Source organism: Solanum dulcamara, chromosome 11 (assembly GCF_947179165.1).
Source record: "Solanum dulcamara chromosome 11, daSolDulc1.2, whole genome shotgun sequence".
In the NCBI taxonomy this organism is placed as follows: domain Eukaryota; kingdom Viridiplantae; phylum Streptophyta; class Magnoliopsida; order Solanales; family Solanaceae; genus Solanum; species Solanum dulcamara.
The window spans coordinates 57,855,266-57,869,310 of NC_077247.1; the positions used below are offsets into that span (position 1 = coordinate 57,855,266).

A 14,045-nucleotide genomic window follows, 5' to 3' on the forward strand; every position below is an offset into this window, starting at 1 on the left:
ATTGTGAACGTACATGATTGCAAAATTTGGAGATAGAAAAGAGTTATTATTTAATTTTATTCCGATCTGACAATAAAAAAAATTATTTATACTCCCATACATTAAATTGAATAACTTTCAAAAATATATAATTCAAACAAAAAATCTTTGGAACTTTCATTTATTGAGTGATTTTACTGAGCTTTATTCACTAGGATAACATAGCTAGAAAACTATTTTTTTTTTATCATATTAAACTGAAGCTCATTGTATACAATTCTTTGGGAATATATCGTTGATTAACCCCAGCACTATATATGGTCATTTCCTTAGCCTACTCCCACTAGTTATTTTTGTTAGTATTTGTTATCATAATAAAATAGAACAAATATGGTTGTTTCTATTTAATTAAAATATAAGATGTCTATTTTATCCATATAAACTTTACTGGATTTTCTAGAATTTTCACTAGCATGTCCTTGTAACAACTGGCATTTGCCATAATGTTTTGGTTATGGTAGGTAATAATAGTATATAATCAGTAGGAATAAATAAATAATATTTCTTTCACATAACAAAAAACTAGTCCTTAAAGTTTATACCTTTTTTATAAACTTCTAAATTGGCGGCCAACCATCGTCATTATTTTTCAAAAGTACCTATCCAAACATTAAACCGAAAGTCTCACATTACGCACTAAGCTCCCTCTTCTTCTACAACTATAATTCCTCCAATTCTAATACGTGTAACATTTTCGTCAAAATAGTGCGAAGGATACACATTATGGAATGATATATTGGATATTGTATTATTTTTTTGTGGCTATTATAAAGGGGAATTCAGAGGAGGGTCATATAATTAGCAAAAATAAAATAAAATAGACATATAAATATCAAGAGAGAGACGACCTCATTATTCCTAACAATAAAAACAAAATCTATATATATTCCGTCTTTTTTTAACTTTATTTGTGAGATTTAGGCACGTTATTGTTAATGTTGAGAGAGAGAGATGAGAAGAATTGAGAATGCCCAAATGAAAGAAAGAAAAGAAAAAAGTCCTTAAGCGTGCAAGCAAATTGGAGTTTGTTAGGTGAGAGAGTAGAAAACTCTATCCACTTGCCAAGTTAAAATATTGTCAAAAGTTTTCATATACAATAAATTTAAGATTGTTTTGAAAATCAAGGACCATTTTTTAAAATTTTCATATTAGAATTTGATTATTTTAAATTTTTATCGCATAATACTTTATTCGGAAGAAAGTATTTTTTATCAATTTTTTTTTTTATATTCAAAATTTTTAATTAAGAAAGAAGAGCAAATCTTATCCAAATTCACCACATATTTTTGATGGTTAAAAAACACTTTACCGATGGAAGAATATGAATATGCACCACCTAATTAATTGAAATTAAACAGAAAACACTTACCTATCAATTGTTGGTATCTATCAATTTATAGAAATCTTCAATAAGAAATTAAAAAATGGGTCCATCACCCACTACTTCCTTCTAGTGCATTTCATTATTTGAATTTAAACAAAGAAAAAAAGGAAAAAAAAGAGGTTACCTGTCACTATGCGACAAAAGCGCGTATTTTCTAAACTATGGGCCCTGCCTTAATTAGACTTTGTTTCTGTTCGAAAAGTCTTCTAAATATTTCTAGAACCTCTTAGTAGATTACTACTATTAAATTTGCTATTCCCATTCTTTTTTCTCTTCCATTTTCTATGAAATTTTATTCATCTTTTCTTCATTCTTCAAGAAGAGAGAGAAAAAGGCTGAAAATTCAAAGTTTTTTCTTCTTTTTTTTTTGGGAGAAAGATAGTTATGGTCGTGTTGTTCTTGGTGAAGTTTGGCAAAGTTGTAGCCAATGGAAGATTCTAAGATCATCATCAATCGTCCCAAAAATAATCTTGTTCATTCTCTAGTGTTTCTTTTCGGTTTCTATTGTTGGGATTGGGAATTCCTCACTGCCCTTTTGCTTTTCAGTTACTGCTCCTTCTAATTTTCCTCTTTTTTAAAATTTTCCCTAGGATCTTGTCAATTAATTTTAGGTAACTCATAAATTAATAAGCCCAAATCCCCAAAGGGGGGTTGATAGATTTAGAAAAACAAAAGGATAAAAGAGACAGAGGATGTCGCAAAGGACATCGCCGGCGCCGTTTCTGTTGAAGACTTATCAATTGGTGGATGATGCGGCCAACAACGATGTCATATCTTGGAATGAAATTGGCACAACGTTTGTGGTGTGGAAAACTGCTGAGTTTGCAAAGGATTTGCTGCCCAAATATTTCAAGCATAATAATTTCTCCAGCTTCGTTCGGCAGCTTAACACCTATGTAAGTCTCTTTCCCCCTTCATCTTTAAATTCTTGATTATATACATTTATTTTTTAATATATATAGTCCCATAATTTCTTTTCTAGATTATATTTATTGATTTGGTGCCCAATCTCTTTTAACCAATTACAATTTCTTAGGTTTAGACAATAAATAGATAGTTATTCCTCCGTAATAAAAATATGTATATATTCTAGAAAGTAATTTTTTAGTCCCTTAAAAAAAGAATACACATTTTTATGGTATTCAGTTGGTTAAGCACCTCCACCCACGATCGGTTCGAGTCACACTGGAGGGAAAGTGTGGAAACACTATAAATCCTCCAAAATGGGGGATAAAAAAAAAAAAATTATATGTAGTTGCACAAATATTTATGCACGAGTTTTTAAAAATTTCTTATTAAGTCAAATTAAATTACATAAATTACCTTTATATCAAGTCAAATTAGATTACGTAGTTGGAGGGTTACATATTACATATTTTTAAAGATATTTATTAAGAATAAAATAAAAAAATATTTTTAGGAATGAATAGTTTTAATTAGTATTGACACACCTAGTTTCGGATGCTTTCGGGAACGTTCTAGAAATCTTCTCCGCAGGACGTGAAGTCAATTATCATTTTCTGTAACACATCAAATATGTTCTTTATTTTTTTTTCTCCCTCCTCTCTCTTAGGACTAATAATAAAAGATATTATGCACCCTCTCGAGGACAGGAAGAGGAGCCAATTCTCCACCTAATTCATCTCGTGGTTATACTAAAAAATTAAATAATTTAATTTTAACAGTAAAAAATGTACAGTAATTCTTTTAACTTTACTGAAAAGTCCATAAATATAAATTTATTTTGTATTTGTTAATTTGATTTCTGAGCGCAAATAATTTATCTCATGTGGTGGTTGGTGACAAGGACAAATGTATGAGGTAGGAAAACTGTAGAAGCAGTGCCGTGAATTATCGTTTGTGGATTATCGATATGTCATGCCATGATCCAAAGAAGGTGACCAAGTCCAATTGGAAACGTGGATCCTATATCTGTTCCCTATCACAACGTATTTTGTCCCTACTTGTAGCTGGAATTTTAGAATTTAGCAAAATTATAAATAATGATTGTTTTCATGAATATATAATACTATTCCAAATTAAATTCGTGTTCTATCAATATGGGTTATGACTTAGTGGCGAAATCATTTTATTCTTAATTAGAGGTTTTGGTTTGAGTTTTTGGTATGGAGAAAATTCTATTGGAAAAACCACTCCGAATGGATCCTTTAGTACGCAATTTGAATTTAGTCGGATCTCCAATGCCTACTCCGAGTAGGAATCAAAGAAAAAATTGTTCTAGAATACTCTTTTCTAATTTTTACTTCTGCTTTGTCTACTTATATTTTCCAATATTCCAATTTAACGGTGGAGGGGAAAAAAAGGTGAATATTCCTATCTACCCGGGACGGAGGAAGGATGTTTCTTTTTGGGCCTAACATGATAGAACTACGAAGAAAAATGTTGTTGGTCAATTTTAGCTGCATTGCTTTCGCATAAGTTGGGCTATTAAAGTCATATCCCATTATCCCAATCTTCCTAAAGTAGTTTAGTCTATTTTTAGGCGTTTTGATAGATGTCTTTTGCCTAAGAGCCCGTTTGAATTGGCTTTAAGTTGGTCAAAACCAACTTAAAGCTCCTTTTTAGCTTTTGGACGTGTTTGCCTAATGCTGATTTTAAGCCATAAAGTTCTTAAAGTCAGTCAAAAATGAAAAGTTAGGATTTCTAACTTTTTTTTTCCAAAGTGCTTAAAGTCATTTTCTTTGACCATGGAAATTATTTTTATATCCCTTGTATTTTAACTAAATTCTCAAACTACTTTTTTTTATTCTTTTAACCCTAAAATTCACATCATAAGCACTTTTATCCAAACACTCAACTGCTTATTTATAAAAATAACTTTCAGCACTTCAAAGTTCTAAAAGCACTTCATACATAAAAGTTACTTTTTTTAAGCTAATCCAAACGGGCTCTAAGTCTAATACTCTAGAAGCGCCCCCCCCCCCCCCAAAAAAAAAAAAAAAAAAAAAAAATTATGATTTTAAATGTTAATAATATAAAATTTTAAGAAGAGAATAGAGAGTTGACTAATTGAATCATAATTCCAAAAAGCTATTTTTATGGCTTTCCTTGCTGCTCCCCTCTTTTAGTAAGTTTGAGAGATGCATGTTTTTGGCTCGTGAGCTAATTTTATGTACCGAACTTTTACAGTTTTACCCAGTGTTTCATTGAGTGAATATATAGATTTATTAACCATGGTTATGTTATGTTGTTGTATATTCATATACATGGCATGCATCCATCAATGTTAACAGCATACCGGGGTATGCTTTAACCTTCGCTTGGTGTGACATGTGCACCTTAAATCCACGATAAACTATTTCTCCAAACTCAACAGAAATTTGATACTTCAACCAAAAGATCCTCTTTCACTTATAAGTGTTAGGTGGTGAATAGCAACATCTCAATGCTTTAGATTATACCTTAAATTTATTGAAGATCAAGTATTAACTAGATAATTAAGATCATTTATAACATTATGTGACTTTTTTTTGTCACCAAAAAGTTTCTCATCTTTTTCTCCTATGCTGCAAGCAGGGTTTTCGGAAGATTGTGCCCGACAAATGGGAATTCGCCAACGAGAACTTCAAAAGAGGACAGAAGGAGCTCCTCACAGCAATACGCCGTCGGAAGACCGTGACATCAACCCCGGCCGGTGGAAAGTCCGTGGCAGCCGGGACTTCAGCATCTCCGGACAATTCCGGGGATGACATAGGTTCGAGTTCGACCTCGTCCCCAGACTCCAAGAATCCGGGTTCCGTGGAGACCCTAGGAAAGTTAGGAAAGTTGTCCCAATTCTCGGACTTGTCAGATGAGAACGAGAAGCTAAAGAAAGACAACCAGATGCTGAGCTCAGAGCTGGTGCAGGCGAAGAAACAATGCGATGAGTTGGTTGCTTTCTTGAGCCAGTACGTGAAGGTTGCACCCGATATGATCAACCGTATCATGAGCCAAGGAACCCCATCAGGGTCCAGCCTTGAAGAGTTGGTCAAGGAGGTTGGTGTTGTTAAAGATTTAGAAGAGCAGGGTAGTTATAACGACGATGATCAAGAAGACGATGACGAAAAGGGTAATAGTACTCTGAAACTATTTGGTGTGTTGTTGAAAGAAAAGAAGAAGAAAAGGGGTCCGGATGAGAATATTGATATTTGTGGGGCACGTGGTAAAATGATGAAAACTGTGGACTATAATGGTCCATGGATGAAAATGTCTTCGGCAGCTGGAGAGAGCAGCAAGATTTGTAACTGAGGTGAAGTTGATGCATGTGTTCTTTAAAGGTTTGAGCAGAGTAATTAGCTTCTCCTTTTTGATTTACAAGTTTGATGTTTATGAATAAATAGAGAATATAATTAGTATGAGTAAGTATTGGGGTTAGATTACTGCTAAGTTCGTGTATACACCACCTTTCATGGTCGAAATTTGACCTTTTTTAATGTGCTACTGTTGGTTGATTTCACAATAGAAAGATATGTCCAACTGCAATTGTAGCTCTTGTAATTTTGCGTGCCCATAAATAAAAGTAGGAATTTTACAAATTTTATAGTGTTAAGAGTTACTTATATTGTATCTCTATTCTTTTTTAAATTATTAGAATCTCTTAAATTTTCCTAAATAAAACAAAAGCAGTCAATAATAAATTAAAAAATTATTTTGTTTTTATTTATGTGATGCGAGTTGACTCAATATGATGTTTAAGTAATAAAGTGAAGAAAAGTTTACCCTTGACATGTTACAACTCTTATGTAGCTTAAAAGATTTTTAAAACTTATAGTTTAAGACACACTGTGATATTTGTGTGTATCAAAATTTCTTAATTAAAAATAAAGGGATCTTGAAATTAAATTATTTTTAATATAAAAATGTCTAATTCTTCGTGGAACATAGAAATAAGAAAATAATTTCACATAAACTTAAATACAGGGAGTACTTATTTGGAGAAGTATTTGGCCAAGTTTTCTCTATCACCTTCCTTTGCTCTCTTCTCTTTATGATGATTTGTCATTAATTTTCCTCCATTTTCAAGCCCTTCTTTGTGTGGAGTAAATTTATTTTGAGTTGTTTAAAGAAAGATATGAGCTGTTATTCGTCATTGAAGAGCTTCGAAACTCAAATGTGAATCGTTTCAAATTTAAAATTATATGTTAATCATTTCAAATAATATTTAAAAAGATTCAAAACATTTTAGGAGTGCTTAGAGGAGGGTTGAGTTGGTCGGATTTTAAAAAAAGAAGAAGCTAGATTGGAAAGATAAACTGCTATAATGTATATTTTTTATATACACTATTTATACAAAATATATATATATATATATATATATATATATATATATATGAGCTATTTTGTTGAAAGAAAAATAACCTTAATCTTTATTTTATGCGAATATTAGTCACTATAATTAATTCATACATTGAGTATATATACTCACGGAAGACAACCTAATCTGGCGGGTGGATTTTTTTTTTCTTGAGGCAGGTGGCTAAAAATAACAAAAAACCAAGAAAATCCTCCTACTCCTACTCTTAGAAAGCCTGAAGTGGCAATAATAAATACAGGCCCATTGGGCGTAACTCGGATCTGCAAACATGAATTAAATATCAAAGGCTCTTCTGGTCTCAGCGTCTCTTCTATTCTGACAAAGGAGACAACGATACGGACAGCGACACACATTTCACATATAAATTATGGTAAATCTTCTTTCTACTTTCTGTTTGGATTGCTCTCATGTTTTATTATGATTTAACCTTTGTTAATCACAAATATTATATCATCTTCGTTTGCCAAGTGATCATATTTTATGCTACGTGTTTTATGTTCCTTTCGAAAAATAAATTTAAATTGTAACCTAATTAGAAAAATTACCGGATAAGGTGGCTGTGTTTATCCTGGATTTCCCCAATAATGCAATTTAATACTCATCACCCTTCAATACTATATTCTCAAAAAAAAGAGTAGATGAATAAAGGCTATTTAGAGGGAACATAGGAAAAAAAGGAAATATTTTTAATGTCGTTCGATTGAGATAATTGTTCATATGAGGTTTTGAAGAAAATTTAATCAATATTGATGATGTTGTGTTATTCATTTAATATTAGGAATAGTTGTTATGGAACTATGCTATGAAATAACATTTTGTTGTAGGATATTTCAGGGCAACTAGCCTCTGCAAATGTGTGTTTCTTGATATTTTGCTTGTTATTGAACAAGAACATCTTTTGTGACCACATTCTGACTTATTCTTATGAGATTATGATTTGGCAATTGATGCTTTTCAGCCTTACGCTGAGACAATACGTACTTTTGCTGATTGCTATCTAAATTTTATTGTTCTCACTAGATAGCAATGAGAACAATATGTCGCTTTCCCTATCTGTTTAGCACCTTTTAGTTAGGGTCCACACTAGGGATTTGGTTAAACCACTAAGGATTCTTTTTCTAGTGTTGTAGGTGGTCAACGTATCAGCTATTCTTCCCCATTAGATTTGTTTTTTCCCTTCTCTTTTTTTTTTTTCATTAGATAAGATTAGATGAAAGATATTATCTTTAACGCTTTTTTCTCTTCTATGGCTTGCTCTTTCAAATAAAATTTTGGCCTTCAGTAATGCAATTGGGAGAGCCTCGGGGGACTTTGGTCTAGTGGTAAGATCGCAACACGTGATTTGTGGGTTAGAAGCACGTCCCGGATTCAAACTCTTCGGCAGAAAAAAATCTACTATTTTAGGGGATAAGGGTAGAGGGACATGCCCATTATCCTTTCGAGTTTCTAACATCAGATGGTTTATTTAGATGGAGAGTTTTATGCTGTGGCTGATTACACCAGCAATATTATTGTTAATTGGTAGATGAGCTCATGGAAGATCTTACAATTTTTCATGTTTTTATTACATTTTAAATGAAAGTAAAATCTCATTTCATATTGTCTGTTTTTTTCTTTTACTTGTGAACAAACTGTATTTGAGCTCATCATCAGGCAAGCGTAACTAAAAAGATCTTAAGAAGGGAGACTAGAAACCGTCACCCTGGGCTGACGCAACAGAAAAGGCAAGAAATCAAAGAAGCATTTGAGCTCTTTGACACCGATGGCTCTGGTATGGAAGTTTTTCTATCCCAATACAATCTTCTTGTTTGTTTAACAGACCTGTGCTCGCGTTCTCTTTAACGTGATATTTCCTTAATTGGTACTGTTCAGGAACTATTGATGCCAGCGAGCTGAATGTTGCTATGAGGTTTGGTAATTTCTTTTCTGAAGTTGAATCAATCTAAGATACAATATGTAGTTATGTGCTAATGTAACTTCTATTGCAGGGCCCTTGGATTTGAAATGACAGAGGAGGTAATTTTGAAATCCCATTGCATCCTTCTAGTTTCTGTTTGAAAACACTCATCCAGTATTTGTTTACGTCCTCTCTTCTAGATCATGATTAATTAATGTTACATGTCAAACTTTTTGTTTTCAGCATGTTGAGCTGATGATTGCTGACGTGGACAAGGATGGTAGTGGTGCAATTGATTTCGATGAATTTGTACACATGATGACTGCCAAGATAGGCGAGAGAGACACTAAAGAGGATCTCGCAAAAGCATTTAACATACTAGATCAAGATAAAAATGTAAGTCATTATCCACATAGTTTTGAATCGTGCTCCACGTGGATTTCTCGGTTTTAGAAAGAATGTAAGTCCTTATAATATTCCATCTTGAGATTGCAGGGGAAAATATCTGCTGCTGATATTCAGCAAATTGCCAAGGAGTTGGGTGAAAATTTCACCGCAAGAGAAATACAAGAGATGATAGCGGCAGCAGATGGTGATCGTAAGTTCTTTTCTCCAATGCCCCTACATTCTTACTTATTCCATTTTGCAGGAATCTTTAAGTATGGTCCTAAATTTCTTTTACCCTGTTTAATATGCATTAGATGGTCTTTCTAAAGTAGCATGAGTGAACATCAATAAAGTAAAATATCATTTCCAGTCGAATGAATCCATTTTTTATGTATACTGATCAAGACATTTGGGTTTTCTTATATAGGTGATGGAGAAGTAAGTGCTGAAGAGTTTACAAGGATGATGAGGAAAACCAGCTTCTCAAACTAAGTTGTACAAAATCATATTGTGCGTGACACATAAACAGATTACCAGCTTCGCAAACAGAGTTTACAAGTTGCTTGTCCTTGTCTTTTTCCCTTCTCCTATATCACTCTGCTCTGTCATGTATTGTGTGTGACACATAAACAGATTACTATTTTTTTCAACTGAATAAATCAAAGAAAACAAATACGATTGAAAATTAAAGGTAGTGGATCCTTGCATTTGCCCAGCTACATTTTTGTAAATAAAATTTATTGATAAGTAATATATAAGAAAGGTTTTCTTTATGTTATTAACACACAAATTCAGAAGAAAGATATGCACGGCAAGTGTAGCCAGCTTAAGAAGAGTTAAGATAAAGTGAAATTATACGTGATTGCTATGCTTTAAACAATTTAGATGGAACGTAAAATGATATTTGTTAGATCCTCACTCTAACTAAGCAATGTCGACAAGGGCATGACAAGGATTTCTACGTTGGCCTTTGGCATGTGCGTGGCGAAGCAATGTTGTGTTCAAGATGCTTAGGTATTGGCTAGCCAGCTTGGATGCACAAAGGCAGGACAGACACATGTGCCCTATGGTGATCAAAGTCAAATACCAATTGTACAATATAGTTATATAAGGCCATCAATAGTATAATACTGAAAAGAAACCACGTGATTCTAAGGTATTTTTGATGGTACTATATTTATTTAGTTTGTGGCTTTTTTAAAAAAAAAATAACATGCTTTAAAAATATTATATACAGCAAATGTTATTATATAAGATTAATCACGATTGTTTGCAAATTTAACTATCTGTTATATATAAAATTCATTAAATATGTACATATATTACATTAAAAACTAAATTATTGTCAATTGAGTCACTAATTCAAAATCCAAACTCATACAATTAAAATCCTCATTCCCGTCTCATAGCAGTTACCACTGTTAGGTATAGGATGTTGGGGAAACACGAGAATTACAACAGCAGTAAAATAATATTTATTTATAAGTGAATACAAATAATGCTTAAGTCGTGTTAGACACTATTTTAAAAAAAAACATTTCAGCTACGCGAAATATTTTTTCAAATTATACAAGCCTTCTCTATAAGAGAAACATGAACAACAAAATATAATTAATACAAAATCGAAGTTAGCTTTTGTCTTCTTCCTTCTGAGAACAATTCTGAGCCCTTTTATAAACTAAGCAAAATGAGACTTAAAAGTATAAAGGAAATTCAATACTAATCTCATTACATGTGAAGCAATGTGCATAATTGCCTTTGACCATAAGGTCAGCACATGGAAAGGCATGAATAGCCTCTTGTCCTAAGAGGTGGACTAATACTTGAGCACATAGAAATATGACAATTGATCAATAAAATACTTTTAAAATACAAAATATTTCAACAAAATGAAACTTCGATTTTTTAGGCTTCCTTCCAGAACCTTCGAGGACTACATGTTCTAATTCCAAAATACGTGAATGTTGTGGTGTCAAATGCATATTTGCCTACAAAGAATCACATGCATGTAATGATTTTTCTGAAAGAGCCACGTAAACTCAATACAGTGGTCTGTACTTCCTCAGTTTTAGAATGTTACGTGGCTCACTGTGTGTGCATGCAATTAGTGATTCAGCTGCTTACACAGCCAACCCAAACAAAATCGATTGATTATTTAAGTATAGGGTTTGGCTTATATACATTAATTGATGTATAAAATATTTCTGCATCGGGAAACTATATTACATGTTATAGTAGCAATTAGTTTAATTGTTTTCAAAACTATCAATCTTAATTTTTATGAAGAAGCACCTATAAGTCTTTTTTTTGTATGAAATGTATATGAGTTTAATTTCTTCAATATTTAATAGCTTTTTAAATTTATTAATAATTTTTACTTAGACGATTGAATCATAGCATAGCATAAGTATTTATCTTCTTATTATAAGATTAATCACGATTATTTGCGAAGAAAACTATCGTTATATATTTTTAAAAATTATTAAATTTATATATATTTTTTAAATTAAAATTTATAATAATAAATTAAAATTTTAATTTTGCATCCAACAGTTACCACTGTCAGGTGGAAACTTCAGTAGTGAGTGCAACTCTAAGGGGTCGTTTGAAGCGAGAAATAAATAATAATACCTACATTTCGTTAAGGGTATATTTTAGATTAATTTTGAAATTATTTTTTTTATTATTTGTACTATAATAAATAAATAAGTTATCTCATATATATATATATCATGACATATTTAGCTAATCCCATAGAGGCTTTTACATTTTCCTTCCAGAACCTTGGAGGATAACATGTTCTAATTCCAAATACGAGATACACTGTGTTTCATGAAATAGGCACAAATGGCATACAGCCTGACTCACCGCGTGTGCATGCAGTTAGTGATTCAGCAGCTTACACAGCCAACCAGAACAAAATCGAGTACCCCATTTTAGTATTAGAGTTTGTCTTTATATACACTGCTGGTAATACTTTAAAGTAATTTAAAATCCAATTGTACTACTTAAAATTATTCTTTCAATTCCTTTTTACTCGTCACTTATCATATTCATTAAAATAATAATGATTCATTGATATGAACTATTTTACCACGTTATTCTTATTAATTAATCTTTTGTATTAAATTTTAAAAAATTATTTAGAGAATAAGTAATTAATTAAGAAAAAATAATAATATTTTTTTTGATATATTAAAAATGACAAATAAAAATAAAAATTTATTTTTAAAATAATAAATAAAAGAGTATTGTTCGAAAATATAGAAATATAAATTTCAATTTTGGGATCCTTATTTACACATCCGAACGAAGGAAGCTACTATATTTAGAAAGTTGTAAGTTCTTTCTAGAACCTACGAAGATATTTTATATTTTAGAACCTACGAAGATGCTTTGCTGTCAAGTGGAAAAAGATTAAATAAAAAGGACCCATTTTTCTCCAAATAGCCACGTCAAGTAGTCAGAGTTGCTCATTACGTGGCGTACATATGAGAACTTCGTGTGCAGTAAGTGTTCCAGCTCAGCCCAATCACATCCCAAAAAACGGAATCTATAAATACGCACACAACTTATCCATGTCAAATCAATCAGTAACAACTACAACACATTTCAGAAGAATTTCTATTTTAGAAAAGAAAGAATGAATACATTCTGTCAAGATTCTCTACTTCTTCAAGAGAATCAATGTTATAATCTCGCCCACAAACTGAGTCAAAACCAAGAATTTTACTACATGGTGTCAGCTCTCCGACATGTTGTCTCCGGCGCTGGCGATGGTCTGGCGAACGGCGAAGCTGCTCAGCTTTTGTGGGAAGTACAAAATGCAAGTGGTGGTTCAGCTAATTCCATGCCACGTAAGCGCATTAATGTGGACTCAGTGGAGTTGCAGAAGGGGAAGAAGAGGAGAAGGAGAAATACGAAGAAGGAATTTAGGGGAGTGAGACAAAGGCCATGGGGAAAATGGGCCGCGGAGATTCGCGATCCGCACCGAGCCCAACGAGTTTGGCTCGGTACTTTTCTTACTGCGGAGGATGCTGCTAGAGCTTACGACAAAAAAGCTATTGAATTTAGAGGTGAAAAAGCTAAAACAAACTTTCCTATTTCAGAATATACTGCAGCTGCGGTTAATGATCAGATTAACAAGTCGTCTCCAATGGTAGTAGTGGAAGATAACAAAGAATTAGAACAAGTCCTTAATGTTGGTGACGTGGCTGTTAATGGTGAAAATAGTAGTAGTAGCATGCAAAATGGTGATTATGACGACTTTTGGGAGACATTGGAAGATGATGGACTTGTCAAGTGGATCACACAGGATATGTTCTTCTGATCATTTAATTTCTCTTTCTCTATTCGGCTTATGTTTTTTTAATCTTATCTGAAAATATCTTCTTTTTTTCCCTTTGATGTTTGTCGTTTTCTTCAACTGCTTTTGAGCGGCTAAGGAGTTGTAGGAAATATCTTGTAATTTAAGTATTGTTACTCAAGTGTTGAGGTTGTAATCATATTATATGTATATACTTTCTCTTCTGAAAAAGTGTCTTTTTCTTATTATCATTATTATATCAGTAAGTTTTTCAATTTAGTATTTTATATGATTAAGTTCAAATTCTGGACTAAATCTATTTTTAATTTAAAGATTATAAAATTTAATTATTTTTTAAATCAGGTGCTCAATTAAATTAAGATAGTTAGGGAGAGTATCTTTATGGAAAAAGGAAAAAGACTTCAACAACAAAGGCGGCCGTGATTTCTTTTCTTTTAGTAATAAAAAATGTAAAATCTATTTCGAAATTTAGCTAGGACAACAATAATAAAAGTTTTTAAAATTTTCTTTTTTATATTTGATTGAATACGTGGAAAAAACATAAATTGACTATATGCGTAACCTACATAAAAGAACTTTTCTAGTGAATTTGCTCAACTTTGCGTAGAAAGGTCTCAATTTTTGGATAAGGTATCTCAGAGAAATATTGTTGATGAGAAAGACCAGCTTTGAAAACTAGTACAAAATCATATGGTGT

At 32.1% G+C, this 14,045-nt stretch overlaps 3 protein-coding genes across 3 annotated transcripts; all 3 read left to right on the forward strand.

The window, feature by feature from the left end:
- The first annotated feature begins 1,716 nt into the window (after positions 1 to 1,716).
- On the forward strand, positions 1,717 to 5,984 carry LOC129873560 (heat shock factor protein HSF24). The gene is made up of 2 exons (XM_055948676.1): positions 1,717 to 2,319; positions 4,961 to 5,984. The coding sequence occupies exons 1-2, from the start codon at positions 2,116 to 2,118 to the stop codon at positions 5,669 to 5,671; spliced, it is 915 nt and encodes a 304-aa protein (XP_055804651.1). The 5' UTR covers positions 1,717 to 2,115; the 3' UTR covers positions 5,672 to 5,984.
- A 766-nt stretch (positions 5,985 to 6,750) lies between these two features.
- On the forward strand, positions 6,751 to 9,808 carry LOC129873562 (caltractin-like). The gene is made up of 7 exons (XM_055948679.1): positions 6,751 to 7,107; positions 8,391 to 8,508; positions 8,610 to 8,646; positions 8,726 to 8,753; positions 8,878 to 9,030; positions 9,130 to 9,232; positions 9,449 to 9,808. The coding sequence occupies exons 1-7, from the start codon at positions 7,105 to 7,107 to the stop codon at positions 9,511 to 9,513; spliced, it is 507 nt and encodes a 168-aa protein (XP_055804654.1). The 5' UTR covers positions 6,751 to 7,104; the 3' UTR covers positions 9,514 to 9,808.
- Positions 9,809 to 12,624: 2,816 nt separating this feature from the next.
- LOC129874365 (ethylene-responsive transcription factor ERF071-like) lies at positions 12,625 to 13,516 on the forward strand. Its single transcript, XM_055949639.1, has one exon. It carries the CDS (start codon positions 12,665 to 12,667, stop codon positions 13,349 to 13,351), a length of 687 nt encoding a protein of 228 aa, XP_055805614.1. The 5' UTR covers positions 12,625 to 12,664; the 3' UTR covers positions 13,352 to 13,516.
- The last annotated feature ends 529 nt before the right edge of the window (positions 13,517 to 14,045 follow it).